This window comes from Eublepharis macularius, chromosome 7 (genome assembly GCF_028583425.1).
Source record: "Eublepharis macularius isolate TG4126 chromosome 7, MPM_Emac_v1.0, whole genome shotgun sequence".
Classification (NCBI taxonomy): domain Eukaryota; kingdom Metazoa; phylum Chordata; class Lepidosauria; order Squamata; family Eublepharidae; genus Eublepharis; species Eublepharis macularius.
Genome location: NC_072796.1, coordinates 75,273,541 through 75,290,627, shown reverse-complemented (window position 1 = coordinate 75,290,627; position 17,087 = coordinate 75,273,541). Strand labels below are relative to the sequence as shown.

Genomic DNA, 17,087 nt, shown 5'->3' with positions numbered 1-17,087 from the left:
CACTCCTGATCCCAGCTGGGTGAAGGCAGGGGCAGGCATTGCCACCTGCTCTGCGCCTGATCCCAGCTGGGTGAAGGTGGGGTGTGTGTATTGCCACCTGCTTCCAGCTGGGTGAAGGGGGACGGGCATTGCCACCTGCTCTGCTCCAGATCCCAGCTGGGTGAAGGGGGGTGGCCATTGCTACCTGCTCCGCTCCTGGTCCCAGCTGGGTGATGGTGGGGGGTGGGCATTGCCACCTGCTCCTGATCCCAGCTAGGTGAAGTCGGGAGGGCAGGTATCGCCCCCTGCTCCACACCTGATCCTGACCTGGGCTTTCCGCCGCAGCACGCTCTTGGAGGGATGGGCTGCCTCTTCTGGGCTTCCATCCATGGCAGCGCCCTCTGGAAGCGCACCAGGATAGGAAGTGAGTTATCTGGAACATGGTTATCCTTTTATATAGTAGGATGTGCTTGGACATCTGCTCCTTTGTCTTAAGACTTTCTTGGAAGTCTAGATAGACAAATGTTGCTTCACACCACCATAATTCATTTACGGCATTCATTGCCTTAAGATATAGTAATGGCTTAGGTGTTAGTCTTTAAGATGAGATAGACAAATTCATGATGGTTTTATCAGTGATTAGTAGTAATAATAGTTAGCTGAATCCTGCATTTTCTGTTATAATGCATGACCAAGAAAAAATGCCATTCTTGTACAATCCAACTCTATTTGGCCATCTGCTGTTCTTTGACTCATCACAAACTCCTTCTAGTTGTCTCTTGGCCACTGTAGTCTAGATAGGGACTGGTTCATTTTCAGCCTAGCATGCTGCATATTAAAGAGAAGTAAAACTGTATTTTTCTCTCCCTTTCTGACCCCCCCCCCTCCCCAGAACTGGGTACAGGCTATAGAAGACCATTCAGCATACAGCACACACTACTGTAGTCAGGAACAGTTGAGTGACAATGATGAAGAGGATGATCCAGTATCAGTTGCTGAGTTGCAAGATTCACTTAAAGTAAGTATGAGTAGTAGCAGCCTTCTTATTCTCATGGTGTATAGAACTCTCAAGGCTCTCTGCAGGATAAAGAATTACATAATGTGGATCTGTCCACTAAAAGAAGATTCTCTAAATGTGCTTGTCAGCAGTAAGTGCTCTTTTCTCTTCTAGCAAAAGCCCTGTTTATGGGAGATAGGGTATGTCTCCTTGCCTCCCACCGTTTTCTAAGACAGAAAAGAGGTGCCTTTCCTTGCATGAGTTACCCTTTGGCAGAAAGCACAAACAGGAGGAGAAAAAGAAACTGCCTCTCCTTCCATAGAGAACTTGAGGGATGCCAGAGAAGGGAACTTTTTTTCCCCTACCTTCCTTTTGGACTTCTGTAGGAGGCAGTGATGGCAGCAGGAAGGCATTGGTTATCCTTTCTGCAAAAGTCTGTTCCCAAGAGAGAACCTGCTCCTTTTCTTCCTTCCCCCCTCCTCCTCCTCAGTTCTCTGTTAGAGAGAAAGAGGAGCAACTTCTCTCCCTTCTTATTAGACATTTATAATACGTAACAGCCATTAAGTGTTACTGCAACTGTCTGCAAAACGTTCAGATCAAAGGCAAATACAACTTTGTTCTCTGAGCTCTCTGAGGATTCAGGAGAGAGAATATATAACCTGCAGAGAGCCTAGCCAAAATGTGTGGAGCCCTTCCATTAAAATATTCAAATGCTTCAGTTTACCCTAAGTGGGGGCACAAATGTGAATGCTGGATATTATCTCTATCAAATTTTTATCCTATTTTACATTCAAGGAGTGTAGGGCACAATGCATGGTTTTTCTCGTCCTCCATTTTATCCTCACAACAGCCCTGCGAGGGAAGTGAAACTCAGAGGGAACGACTACCCCAAAGTTAACCAATGTGCTTTATGGCCAAGTGGAGATTTAAACCTGGGTCTACCAAGTCTTAGTACAATGCTCTAGCCACTTCATTACACTAGACCCCTTCTTATTACCTCTTTATTATATTAAAGTGCTCCCCACTTCCAAGTGTTGAGAAGTCTAGAAGTAGCATTAATTTCTGTTAGATAAGAGAGAGCACTATGGAAACTTAATTGCCATATTTGTATCAAATGCATAGGCAGAGCATGCTGGAAACACAGAGTACTAAACCAGAGTACTGTATTAAATGTGCAGAAAGCAACTCTATCTACAAGCATTTTTACCATCAACCATCTCACAGTTCTTTGATCATTCTATGTAAGTGTAAAACTGTAAACATAGTCTGTTTTTATCTGCATCTCACAGGCTGAATAGTGTCACCTTCCAAAGATGAGAGAGATTGCATATACTGTAGATTAAATAATCTCCACTTGAGTCATCACCTTGAACAAAACAAAAAGACCATATTTACCTTTTTACAGAACACCATCATTCCAGTCTCATGTACATGCTTGTTTATATTGATAGATATCTCCTTGGTATCACAGGATATGTTCCTCACAAACATAGCATGTCCTTTGCTGTAGTTCCTCTCTGGCCACCCCGTACCAACCCACACACACCAGTTTTCTAAGATGAATGGAGTTCCACAAATAAGAATAGAATGATTGTAAGAAACAAATTAGATGTGATGGGGAAATCTGTGATCGGGATTTCTCATGGCTGTGTGTGTTGAAGTTTAAATCATCCTCGCTGTTCCTCACCAATTAAAGGCCAGGGAAGTGTCCCTGGAGGAGAGGGACTTCTGGAAGAGAAAGTCTTTTCTTGTGATGCTGATCTCTCTAGATTTGTGGTGCTTATTTCTCAGTCTAGATTGTGTTGCCTTCCACAACTGGTATATGCAAATGCCAGATGGGAAGTGGAGGACAAGCCTGTGGAAACAGTATGGGGTTAAAAATCTCTTTCCTGGATATGGTTCTCTGGCTCAATTTAACAGAGGGTTGTGTCAAACGTCTTTAAAATGTAGATCCCCAGGCATGGCTACTTAAATTCTAAATTAAATTCTAGAGGCATAGAAGTGCTCTCATGAGGGGATTTAATCTAAAACATCTTAATTAACGTTTGCTTTCTATGCCATCATTTTTCCACTTTTAACTCTTTCTTTCAACGCTCTGAAGTCCTTCAGCTAACTACCTAAATAAAAATGCTATGTAGCCTGTGTATGTCCTTAGCAGAAAGAATGTTGCATTTAAAGAAAATATGAAGAGCAAGGGAATGATAGTAAATGGGTGACGTTTTTTTCCTGCTTCTAACCAGGAGAGGGAGTTTGGCTGGTATTTGCCTCTAGAACTAGGTTCCCAAAGACTGTTTTTCAATTGCATAAAAGCTTGAGTAAGTAAGTAAATAGTAGAAGAGAGAAATTGATGGTAAAAATGTGAAATGCTTGTCCTATGAGTTTTATCAGTTTAGGAGAAAGGAACTCTTTAATCCTTATAATTTGATCATGTACAACTAAATATTATTTCTAAATTCTAATAGGTATTTTTACTTGTGCATATATACTATAGAAGCAAATGGCAAAGTTGAAGAAACACCTTACTTACATCAGTTTAAACTTCCAAATAACCTTAGAATTTTCAATATATTCTTGAGATGATTCATCACTTTGTGCTAACTTCATTCATGAGTTCAGTGGGCTATAATTACTGATAACAGCCCCTTGTGATTTTATTTAAACCAGCTAGTAACAGCAAAACAACTTTAAGGGGGGGAAAGGAAACAGGTTTTCTTTCACAGTTGTAGTGGTGGAAGCAGAGACCTAGAACAAGGTTGTGGAGAAGTTTATAAACTGTTCTGTCCTGATTTTCTGCTTCCTATCAAGCTGTGATGGAGTTCTGTCAGCTGCTGGGCATCATAAGTGCTGGACTTGCACATCCCTTGGCAATAGTACAAAGTATCTGAATTTATATTATCCAGTTATTGTCTAGCATGAAAGAAGCTAAGTCCATTGATATGGAAACTGAGCTGCCCTTTCTCAAATGTGTTCCTTCTCCTGGAAAAAGTAAAGAGTGAATTTGTGTACATGAAGAGACTAAGAAACATGTTCTAAAGACTGGATCAAGTGCTCTTTCTGCGCTTACAATGAGTTGTCTAGGTGTTGAATTGAGATGAAAGAACAACCTAATCCAAACATTTAATGGTGATTTGATGTTGCAATGAATGAACGCATTACACAAAGATGATGTGCATATCTGATCTCTCAGATATGAAAAGCTAGTTTCCCATCTGATCCGCAAAGTTAGTCAATCAGTGAGCCGAAGAGGGCCTATAGAAAGTTCTGACAACCAAGGAGAGAGGTTCTGGTAAAAGGTATTATAGTACATCTATTGCTGTGTGTATGACTCTTTCTCTGTTAGTCTTAGATTAATCCTATACCACTTTACTTCCTGTTGTCCGCTCTGTCCTCTTCCTGACCAGCCCCTTCTTTCTATTTCACAAATAATTCAGTGCACACACTTGTGTACACAACTATATATAATGTACACAGAACTGAATATGCCCCAATTCTGTGCTTGGCTTGTAGTTCTACATGTTGTACTGTTGCAAATGGTTTCAGGAGAAACCTTTATTGCATATTGCTCATTTTTAGGGCAACTAGTGAATAATTTTGCTCTGAGTCTATCTTGCTTCATCAGTTCCTAAAAAATTTATGCTGTGATATTTGAGTATCAGCTGTGTCACCTTGAAACAATTGTGCTTCTGTAAATGGGAGACATACTTTTGACAATAGAGAGCTTCAGTTCAGAAATTGATGTCATGTGCATGTTCCAATATGCCTCTAATATGAAGGAATTGTGTGGGAAAAGAAGTAAGGCATATATAGATAAAAGTGTTTAATAAAAAGCTAAGAATGATCAGTATGGTAAATTCAGAATTAACTTCAATTAGCTAGTATTGCAAAGGAAGTGATCATGCCTTAGGAGAAATGCAAATGGGTTTGGCACATTTCATGCACCAACCTGCATCCAGAAGAGTGTGCTAGCTTTTCAGTTTCATGGCACTGTCAGATAGGAAATGTAATAACTGGTATAGGCTGTTTGGCTGAATAAGAAGTTCCTCATTTATCCTTTGGTAAAAAGAAAAGACTCTTAAATAGCAAAAATTAAGGAGATAACTATCCAAGGAATTTATGAAACACACTTCAGTCAAAATATAGTTGATATATGCTTTAAATGTACAACTTGCATGCAGAAGGTCTCCTGCTAAATTTTTTGGGTATTAGGTAATGTGAAAGTCCTTGCCTGAGACCTTGGAGATCAGATGCCAGTCAGAGTAGACAATATTGACCTTGATAAACTAATGGTCCCTTCCCTTTTTCTTCATCTCTTCCCTTCCCTTGTGATAGTCTTGTGTAGTGTTATTGTAGTGTTGTGTAGTATACTGAAAAATAAAAAAAAAAAAAATTTAAAAAGATAAACTAATGGTCTGACTCTGTATAGGACAGATTTAAGTTTTCAAATCAGACTGTGCATCTTTTTGGTAAAAGAAAACTCACATGGCAATTGGTAATATTCAGAAGAATTGTTCATATGTATTATTATTATTATTATTATTTCAATTTATAAACCGCCCATCCTCAGGGGCTCTAGGCGGTGAACAACAGTTAAAATCAATAAAAACAAGAAAACAATAATTCTAAAATCAACATACAATAAACAATAATAAAATAAATTATCCAAATACATTACATGTAAGCTGCTATCTTTTTCAGTGTAAATTTTATTATCATGTAATTCTTGTTAAAACAGTTTCCTATTTCCACTTGAAGAAAACCAAAGAATTCTTACTTTTCGGGTATGAAGCTTTTTGCATAGCATGATAATAACTCAATTTTTTTCCTCAGAAAGCACAGACATGTCAACAAAGACTAGATAAAGAGATTTCTAGTTTTGTCTCGTTGATCAAGTCCTATGACACTTCTCAAGGTAACTTTTAATTAGTAAGAAACTATTTTGCTGCTTTCAAAAACTGGTTGGTTTTGTTTTTATCAAGCTGGCAAAAAAATTAGTTTCCCAGTTTTTTTATAAATAAGGAGCTGCTGCTACTCTGCCTGCCCAGTTATCTCCAAAAGACACCTTTCTAGACTGTTTATGCCACTATAGTTAATTCCATTATATTGTGACAGAATTTTATTTATTTATTTAGAGATTTATACCCTGATTTTTCTCCTAATTTATTTAATTAATAATAATTTTTCAAAGGTTAAAAAAAATCTCTGCCCTGATAGCTCACTATCTAGAGTAACAAGAAACACAAGGGAAAGGGCAAAATGATTGAATTTCTCAAATATTTAATTATTTGAGGAAACAGGACAGGTTTTTTTTTCAGGAAAACCTAATCTCTCACCCCAGTAATGAATATTTGAAAATATTCACCATTTGGGATTTTAAAAAACAGCTCAGAAAAAATGACTTTCAGAAGGACACAAAAACAAAGAGTGCTATTCTTGCTTGTAGCAGCAGTTCTGTTGTGTCCTGTGATATTATTCAATAGGGTGACCTGTCATAATCCTGAGTCTCCTGCTGCTGTTTAATCACAGATTATACTTCTCTGTGAACCATGATCTCCTGTCTGAGATCTTATATAGCCTTTATTAGAGGGAACTAGTTTCTTCTCCAGTTTGTAATGCCTTTTGCCTCTCAAGCAACAGATATAAAACTTTTCCCCTGCAGTTTTTAGACTGTGAAAGCTTTGACAGGTTATGACTCTCTGCTTTGCTCGACTGTGATGCACTTTAACTATAGGCAATTTAACTTACATATGCTAAAATGTATAAGTAGAAGTTGGAAGAAACTGATAAACCAAATGTGTCTTCTATCTTACTTTTTTCCTTTAAAGGAATGCCCATTTCATTTCTCAAGAAAGCTGAAGTGGTCTCCGAAACATCAAGAGAAACTTGTGAAGCCCTGAATACCTGCCTCAAACTCTTCACTAAGCAAGAAGGAGTAGGTATATTGTCTGTGGCATGCACAGTCAGAACAGTGGCAGGTATTATCTAGGAAAATTACAAGATCAGAGTTTGGATATGAGCCTTTCTCTAGGTTCAGCCCTGGGTTATAAATTCTAGTAGAGTTGGTTGTGGTTGCTTTTCTCTTATCAGTTGGGACCACATGTATCTCCAGGCTTCAGATATTGAAATTCTGGTGTATCCTTGCTTAAGCCGTTGGCATTGAATCCAGTCAGGTTTTTCACTCAATTTCACCTAATTCTCTCCTGCTACCGCTCCTGTCCCACATAGCTTTTGTCTGTGCTGGCCCCATGGTCCCCCGCTTTGCCATGATTGGTAACAGTAACTACTATCCGTTTCTGTGCAGAATGTAATATAATTGAAGGCTATAATAAAATGTCAAGTTATTATGGTACTGAAAAGTTGCAAAAATTTGTACTTGTATAAAGATTGCATTAAAATCAAGTTATGAGTGACTGATAGTATTTTTGTGGATAGTAGATCTCTTCTGAGCTTTGTTTTTCCTTAGCAACTTATATTTGCAAATGAGGAAGCTTGTGTTGATCGTGACTCGCCGCACCAGTTACATGATAATGCAGCCAGCACAGTGAACCCATTGTAGACTCTGAGAAATGTCTTGGGAGATGAAAATGTTAATTTATATCTTGGCCAACATGCTTGGGTTTGTGAAGAATTGTGTGGGGTGAAGTTGTGCATGCTTAAACTTTAAGAATGTTTCTGGCCTTCATAAGTAACTGAGAAAAATACATATGTAAACAGCCTGTTTTGAGTAAGTGTATACTCCAAATGAGTTGTTATAACTTAGTAGTGAATGATTATTTAAAGGAAAATTAGTACTGGATGGAGGAAAGAGAGTCTTCCTCAGTCTTTTGGCATGAAACGATGAAATATAGCTAAGAAGAGTACTGGTTTGGAAATAGCCTAAAGCCAAGTATCAAATGAGGTGCTCGGAGACTGCAAAATTCAAGATCCCATTGAGTAGTCCAATATTATACAAAATTAATTTTGAGCAGTAAGGCTGTGTGGTGGGTTACTACAAGATGAAATGGTAGCTGCTTCATTAGATGGCTTGGAAAGCTCAATAGACAAAAGAAAAAGTTCTTTGATTGTTTGCCCTGATGGCTAGACAGAACCTGTTTTCAAAGGCAGCATACCTCTGCCGTTTTGCAGGGAGTAACAACAGAGGAATGCTTTGACCTCTATCCACTATTTATAGGCTGTGTAGAGGTCTCGTTGGCCATTAGGAGACTGGGGGAGATTGCTGGACTATATAGACCATTTGATCGATCCAGCCAGGTTGCTTGTATGTGGGATAGAGATCAAGATATGCTGATTTTTTCTAGGGTGGTTAGCATGCTGTGTTTTGAAGTTTAAATTAGACCTTAATTCTGGATATTTTGGATGACATTGAATTAGTAAAATTGTTCTCCATACACTAGTGTAGTGAGGCATTATATCATGTGCATACAGATGAATTTTTTGTCAGTTTTGTTCCCACCTTTCAGTCAGCTCTGTAATTCTGTGTTTGCTGTTTTGTACCCATTATACTGAGTTTCTAATGTATGGAGAACAGTTATTAGAACAATAAAGTGCAACAGTTAATGGGTTTGGCTATTTAAATCTGTGTTGGACACACATTGACATTGTTCCCTGATTCCTTGCAAACAGCATTGCTGGTCATGTTTGCAAAAACACCTTATAGCATTTTCAGGTAAGTAGCTGGTTCCTGAATGCACAAACCATGTGCTAATAGAAAAAATTACACTTGCAGTTTTATATATTTTTTAAAAAATGAGTTTGTTTGTATGTTTTATTAATTAATGAAAAAGGATATGAAATATGCTTCCAGATGTTTGTTGGAGAATGTAATTGTATTCAGATTATATGAACTGAGTAAGAGACAGATTATAGGAACTGTGTAAGTCCCCCATTCAGTCAGCCTTTTCATTCAACTTTTCATTACAATCCCAGGAATTCTTTCTTGTCAGTCACTGCCAGTTTGAACACGGTCAATTTATGTAAAGTTAGGATTTTTTGCCCCAGTGTGCATCACTTTACACTGAACCTAATTTGTCAGGTTGCCCACTCACCCATTTGGGAGAGATCCGTTTGATGTCCTTTACAATCCAGCTTTAAGCATCCTGAATAATTTGGTAACAACTGCAAACTTGTTCATTTCACTGCTCACCTCCCAGTTCCAGGTCACTTACTGATAAATAGCACCAGTCTCAGTATAGATCCTTTGGGGACATCACTGATTCCTTCATCCATTGTAGAGTTGACTAGTTACTGCTGCCCTTTGTTTTCTGTTTCTTATGAGTAATCCTCAAGAGGAACCATCCTCTTATTACTAAGTTTATTCTGGAGCCTTCAGCGAGGGACTTTGGCAAAAGCTTTTTGGAAATTCTATTTAATGGCTGCCAGATCATCCTTATCCATATATTTGTTAACCCCTTTTTGAAAAACACAAAGTTGGTGAGGCAGGGCTTCTCTTTGTAGAACTCAAACTGGGGAGGGGCAGTATTGTGGCTTGTCCATGCCTGGCCCAGTTCGGGTATTCTCCAAGTGATGTGACTGCTACTGAACATCAATTTTATCAGCATTTGAATCCCTTTTCAACATGTGCATCAGATTATATCAGAAGTATTAATGCTATGGCACACATTCTTGGGGGCTGGTGTGGTGGTGATTGGTACTTCACATGTAATTCAGAGCACCTTTATTGGAATGGAGTTCAAGTGTTCTCATTGCTGCAGTTGAGTGGAATTTCAGTCTACCCAAGTGGTGGGGTTGTGTGTGTACAGCACTGCTGACAGAATATAGAACTGGGAGCTGATCATGTCAATACCCTGCTTTCTGAGCATCTGCTTGTGTGACTTATGTTTACATCTTTCTAATTTTAAAGAGAAGTGGACACTGCAACATTCTTTCTGATTGGGCATCTGTGCCTAAGAACTTTGAGGTTGGAGTTAATTCAATAAGAGCAGCATTTTGTGGTCAAGAAATGCAGGAATGAGAAAATTTGTTGCTGAATTTCAGCCTGGCTGAAATTAGGCACAGAATTCCTACCAAAAATGGGGTGGGTTGGGGAGAGATGACATTGATACCAAGTAAGTTTCAGTATTTGGGTTAGGGTGAAAATCGGTAGCTAAATGTGACCTTGTTATTAAGAGTATAAACCAACATACTCAGTATTATACTGGGCAAAGATGTGGCTTGCTGTGTGGAAGTTTGTGTCTTTAGGACCCAGCAGGAAGGTCGCAGTTGGTAATAAGTTCAGTTGGAGTGCAGGATAGCAACTCCAGCAGAGTTCTGGGGGTCTCGTTTCTTGATGCATTCGGTGGCTCCTCGCCCTCCAGGGTCCGTTGTGCCAGATTTCCTCCTGTCCTTTCGCCCTTTTCCAGCTCCGCGGGTACCGTTGACTGCTCGGAAAGATGTGAAGGTTTTACTGTGTAAAAGGGCTAAAGATACAGTTGGCAACCCCAGTATGGTCCAAGCGCAGGCAGGCACCTTCGACGGCGCTGCTTTCTATTGCATCGCCGCCTCCCCTCCTCCCCGTTTTTGGATTAGGGTTTAACGCCGAAAACGCAAGCTGGGACGCAGCACGCCTGCTGAAACTCCCTCCCGCCTGAGAGCGGCGAGCCTGCGGCTGGCCTGAGGGACCAGTTTGGCTCTCGCGATAAGCCTTGCAGAGGTGCTGGTGCAGCAGCAGCAGCTGCTGCTGAAAGGCGGCGGCGGCGGCGGCGGCGGCGGGTGCGCTTTGGAGCCGCCGGGCAAAAGGAGGAGGTGACGGAGGCTGCCGCGGAGACCTTGCAGCGCTGCGCACGAGGTCAGCAGTTGCCTCGGACGGGGCAGCGTTGGGCGCGGAGGAGCAGCTGCTCTGCACTGCGCGTGGTCAGTCAAGGTGAGGAGCGACCGGGGCGGGAGGTGGGTCTACGCGGAGGTGAGGGATGCGTGTGTGGTTGCATGAGGGGAAGCGCTCTTCAAGCGGAAGAGCTGGAGGGAGGAAAGGACAGAAGGGAATTTGGTACCAGTGCCAGAAGACAGGGCAAGGCAAGGCTTTAATTCCTCTGTTTACTGTAAGAATCCACCGGAGCTGTTTCCTAACCTAGCCACTCTCACTAATATTGATATTTTGATACTTAGACGGAACTTTGTGTCACTATCAGAAAGTTAATAGCTTCCCTCCCCTCTTTTGACATTGGGATAAGGAAAACCTTTGCATTTGCTCTTTCGCCAATTGGGAGTACAACTTGAAAAGCCCGTTGTGATGACTAAATATGTTGGGTAGGGTTTTTTTGGTTTGTTTTTTTAGAGACTATTTTAAACCAGATTTTTCACTTGCAAATTAAGCTTCAGTAGAAATTACTGACAAAAGATGAAATTGCTTCATTGGCATTTAAATGTAGTTTTATTGCCATAGTTAATATTACTCATCTTTTTTCAAGTGGAAAATATTCTAAAGCTGGTTTTTTTAAGTCAACATAATTTTTCAACTGTAGCAAGTGCATAGATTTGGATAAGCTATCTCATTGGGTGAATTGATGCTAGACACCAGAATTACAAGTTTGCAAAGCTTTAAAAACTCAGTGTATATAAACAGGGCCTTAACATTGATCCTTGAAATGTCCAAGATGTGAAAGAAGACTTTGATGTACTTAAAACTAAAAGATTGAAAATTAATATGGATGGTTTATGCTGCTCTGAGCTCCTTGGAGGAAAGGTTTAAAAAAAGTATGATAAATTATTGATGTAATTTGAACAAAATGAAATCTTAACAAACCAATATCCTTTGAAAGCAAATCCCAGGGACACTAGGGGTACTTCATAGAAAAATGTGCTTATACCGGAGCATCCATGAGAATAATTTCTAACTATTGGTCTTGTGGAACTAAGGTCCTGTTAATCAGTTCTGAGCTTTTAAAGAAGGTTGTGGGAAGTAATGACTGGCTTGCAACTTCTTGTGTTGCAGCGTTCCGTAGTTCTTGATCTACAGTTTTAATTGGTGTTGTTTGGCAACTCCCTTTAAGCAGAAGTGTGTTAGTGACTTCTAACTATACCACCTGTTTAAGTATTTTTAAATGCTGGGTCTCTTGATAGCTATGATGCTTAAATTATAATGGTATTAATTATAATGGTATATTATAATTATAATGAATGCCAGTTGCTGGCCAAGACAAACAGCAGGGGTGGACTGCTGCCTTCAGACGCTGCTTGGGGTCTTCTCAAGGGTCTTGCTGTCCACTCTTGAATGTAAGATGCTGGAAGAGATTAATCTTTGGTCTGATTCAGCTTGATTGTTTTGCTTGCAAGTCTGTCTCACTTTATACATGAATTCTCTACATGTATATACTTCACTGTAGAAAATCATGTCTACCATATCCCATCACATGTGCCATTCAAACCTAATATATTAATGTGTACGTATGGCAGGTCACGATAAGTTGCAAATGATCCCCCAGTATTTATGTATAATGCAACAGACGTGCATTTGTCGCATATTACAGTTTAAGTGTGCAAAAAGCAGACTTCCTGTTTGAAAGTGATCAGTGAAATTTATCTTGTGATGGGGCCTTTTAATTCAGTGTACAAAACAGTATTTTTACAGTGGCATATTCTGTTTATTAATTAAAATATATGCCATCAACAGCAACATATATCTAATAGTTAACTGTTTGGCCTCTGTGTGGGTGACAAGTACTGCACTGTGGGGCCACCCACAACTAAGATCTCTATGCACAGTGAGGACACCTTAGGTATGAGGAAAAATATAAATGAACCTAAAACAAAAGGACCCCCCCTTCCCCCAAAACCACCACAGGCTGATAAGGACTGAAAATGCTTCAAGAACACAGAATGTTGAGGGCAGCTTTGCCCAGCCTAAAAGAAGAAAGTAGCTAAGAGTCAGCCTGCTCAAGCCCGCAAGAGCTTAGAAAATCTGGACAAGATGGGATTTCTAAATTGTTCTGCTCTAATAGTGAAATCCATGCTCTATGCCCAATTTTCTAGCTTAGGAAATGGTATAAAGCGCAGCTGCATGTTAATGCTCTGTACAAACAACTTCTTTTCAAATATTTTGCATAGCTATGTACTGGTCTCTCTCTTTTCTTTCTTGAATGTTGCCTTCAGCAGATTTCTTTCCTCCACTGTTTTAAACAGAGACTAGTGTTTCCAGTACACTGGAAGGCCTTGCAAGAGTTATTGCAAGGTAGTATAGAAATGTCTCAAGTGCCATTAAAAATTTCTAGCTTACCTTGGCTATTCTGTAGACTGTAATAAAACTTTGAGAGGATGAAAGCAAGTAGGGTACAACCATCCCAGATTAGTGGGTTGTTTTATATTAGACCTATTTGTTGTGGCCCCCAGATATTGGGTATCAGCTGTGAAGCAGTTTTGAGTGTTGTAAACTTGCAAGAACATCTCTTTTATAACATCATAATCTCTGGGAGGCATGGGAGCACAGAGTACTGGCTTTTGGTTACTATAGTTCTTTTCCTAATGGATTCCCCCCACCCCAAACGTCAATCTCTAGAATGAAACTATGGTTTCTCTGTGTTTTTCAGCTGGTTGAGAAATTGAACATGGCTGAACAGAAACATGGGCAGTGATTGCAGGAAGGGGCAAGGTTTAGATCTCCTCACTTAATTGTACATTCCTCCCCTCCCCCCTTTCTTTAAGGTTGAACAGGGGAATGCGTACCATACTTTATCTAGAGGAATGAATAGCTAGGGGGTGGGTGGAGAAGTAATTTCTACTGGGAAAAACTGCCATTGCCACATGTTCTCCCTACTGCACTGCTGCCTCCTATATGCCAGAAGATTCAGTATTTGCTGAGTACCTAGAACTTGCAGTCCACAAAATAGCAGAATAGCAAGCAAACAAAAGCCATTGCTACTTGTATAGAATCAAACCTAAGTCATCCTCTCAAGCCAGTGAGCTAGAATTGTGATCGGTTTAAACAGCACTTGGGAAAGACAGATGCAGTCCTTTCTGGTAACTTGCTCACTGGTTATTGTCCTCGTTGCCTTCCTGTAGTCCGTCTGACCTTCTTGAATATTAAACCAAACAACCAGATGTCAAAATAATGGCTAGATCTGATAATATAGTGGTTTGAACTGTGAATCAGCCCTTTGCTGGTTTGAATCCCACTACTGCCGTGAGCTCAGTTGGTAGCCTTGGGGAAGCCACTCCCCTCAGCCCCAGCTTCCCAGTAGTATTGTAGGGATAATAACATTGACTTTGTTCACCTCTCTGAGTGGGATACTAATCTGTTTAGAAGAGCAGTATATGAGAACAGTTATTGTTATTACCAGCTCTTGTAAATAATCCACATTGATAAGTTAAAGTATGGAGTATTAGAAGTATGGAGTATTAGAAATTTAGTTTTTGAGTATTTAATACTGGAATTAATATCCTTGCTGTTTAACTATTGCAGATAAATATCTTGAACTCCATGAGATTCAAACAGGCGTAGCATGGGCAATAATAGGGATTAACTGAATTGTAGAAAACAGATTTAGGGCCTGGTCAGAGCAAAGAAGTAGCATTTATTTTTGCCATGCAATTACATACTTGGATATACACATGAGATCTTACATGAGAACAGCCATAGCCATAGCCGCAGTCCAAATGTGTTTAAGAAGGAGATCCACAGTCATCAAAATGAGATATTCCCAGTGATCACGTATCAACGTAAGTGTCTGAAGAAAAAGTGCTCTTGTTTGTGTGAGCTGGCCCTTGGTACAGATCTTCGTAAACAGCAATGTGAGATTCAACTAGAACACATTGAACATGATAAAAACTGAGCTGCTTGACCAATATCTGAGAGACTAGGGGATAGCTTTTTATGAACAGAAGCAATCCAATTAAATACTAAATTACAATTATTGCCCATTCTTTCAAGAGCCATTTTTATCTTGAAATTAACGTTGGCTGTCAGATTCAGAACAAGTTTTAATTAAGAATTACAGCATCCCCCTGTAAGAGAAAAGGAAACAGTGGGCCCTCCATTCAAAATTGTAGCTTTCACCTTTTAAAAAACAACCATTCAGAAGCTCTAGTATGAATTCATTCTTTCATGACCTTAGACTTTTAAATTGTTGAATATTCATAATTGATTTGAATAATAATCTGCAACTTAACTCCAATTCCCTCCTGTACTGCTGTTCTCAGAAAACCCAGGTTTCCAGTTCTGATTTATTGGCAAACTATAGCTTGCTGTGAAGTGCAGTAGGAATCAAAGCATGCAAGGGGAGGGGAGAAATAGAAACTGAAGGCTTATTCATGTTACCTCAAATCACAGCTTGAGCTAATGTTATCTTTTCAAGGAAAGTATGTAAATAAATTTAAGTGTAAAATCTGCCTTTTCTGTTTAGCTGATTTTTTTTTCTGTTTGTAATTCAAGTGGAAATCATAGTTCTTGGAAGGCTTCTAGTCCTCCCAAACCACCATCTTTAGGGGAGCGTTTCTTTCTCGCTGCATCCTAATGCACTTATGTCAGATTTTTTTCAGGTGGTATGTAGTTGATATGTAGTTAGAAGAGCAAGATTCAGGCCCAGTAGCATCTTAGAGACCAATAAGATTTCCAGGTCATGAGCTTTTGAGAGTCAAAGCTCCCTTTTTCAGACACTTTCATCTGACAAAGGTAGCTTTGATTCTCAGAAACTCACATCCTGGAAATCTAGTTGGCCTATAAGATGCTACTGGACCTAAATCTTGCTCTTAAGTCAGAATTAACTATGTTATTGGATCTAAGCTCCTCATTTCAGTACTTAGTATATAGAAATTTTCCAGATAGTACAAATAGCACACCCTAGGGTCATTTCAGGTCACCTTTAAGCCCTTTTTGCTCTTGTGCCACAGTCAGAATTCAAAATCAGGGCCCTGCATACCTGATAACTACTTTGAAAAACTGGTGCTACAGAACCTTCATGTCTGGTTTAACTTTAGCCCTAGTCACATTATAGTAAACACACATGTACTCCAGTTCTGTACAGATGACCTGTCTGTGCGGAGTGGGAGACCAGACACAAGCACACTAGATTCTTTTCTTGTTGCTTACTAGAAATCGAGGACCATAATTCAGTAGTTACTAGTGTTGCTGAATGTATTTGAGTTGTGGGTGTTCTATATTAATTAAGACCAGCTCCATTATGAGTTTGAATATTCAGTTAAGTACTGGTTTCTCCTCTTCTCTCTGGCTCTCTTTAAAGGAAATTGTTAGTAAAGTGACTGTAATGTCTTTTTGTTTGGAATCCCAGGGCAGGAAAAGTTATTGCATAGTAAATAAATACAGCATATAACAAGTAGAGAAGAGCTTTCATTAATATGCAGTGGGTTGGGCTGCTGAGATGGTGATTCTAGATATGCAAATTTTACAGGTATGCAAGAATATCCCTACTTTTATTTGCCATTGTTAAGACCACATGTGCAAGTAACTTCCAGTACAGATATAGTTTGATCCCAAGATGACTTTGGTTTGTGTAAGCCGAAAGCACTTTCACTCCTGTAATGGATTGTGTGTGTGGGGGCGGGGAATAGTTTTTCAAGACTGCAAAAGATAAGTAAAGATGGGGAAAATATTTTCCTTGCAGTTTCTTGTCTTTAACACATAATGGGAAGCCTCTGGTGATCCAGCCTATATGCATTTTCTACTTGCTATCTGCTTAGAAAAGAAGTGAGGCAACTGTGAAATAAAATGTGGATTAAAATGCAACACTAAAATGCAATCATATGCATAGTTACTCTAGTCTAAGGCTTAAATGAGAGTAAATCTGCATAGGACTACACTTTCTGACTTACTAGAAATCAAGCACAGTAGTTCAGTATAGAACCAAGTATGCAGAACTGTAGGTCCTTTTCTCCATGAAAAGAAAATCAAATATCAGTAATAATGACTGTATTTATATACCACTCAGAGCAGTGAACAAAGTCAGTGTTATTATTATCCCTACAATACTGCTGGCGGTTGGGGCTGAGAGGAGTGGTTTACCCAAGGCCACCTACTGAGCTCATGGCAGAAGAGGAATTCGAGTGCTGATCTGCGCTCCAAACAGTTTACTACAATGATACTTAGCTAATAAACCTAAATATTAATAATGTGCTTTAGTAATTAATACAGTAGGTCACTTGTATCATATTTATTATGTTTGACTTTGGA

The 17,087-nt window shown here is 39.5% G+C and overlaps 1 protein-coding gene across 3 annotated transcripts in view; it reads left to right on the top strand.

Moving 5' to 3' along the window:
- The window catches only part of OSBPL1A (oxysterol binding protein like 1A), a 92,904-nt gene that overhangs the window by 36,796 nt on the left and 39,021 nt on the right, over positions 1-17,087 (top strand). For 2 of the 3 annotated variants that reach the window (XM_054985320.1, XM_054985321.1), the window contains 3 exons: positions 872-997; positions 5,804-5,885; positions 6,799-6,905. In XM_054985320.1, the coding sequence (XP_054841295.1) occupies positions 872-997; positions 5,804-5,885; positions 6,799-6,905 (315 nt within the window). Of the gene's footprint in view, positions 1-871; positions 998-5,803; positions 5,886-6,798; positions 6,906-10,779; positions 10,833-17,087 lie in introns of those variants that run through there. The other variant, XM_054985322.1, reaches the window with a different exon arrangement.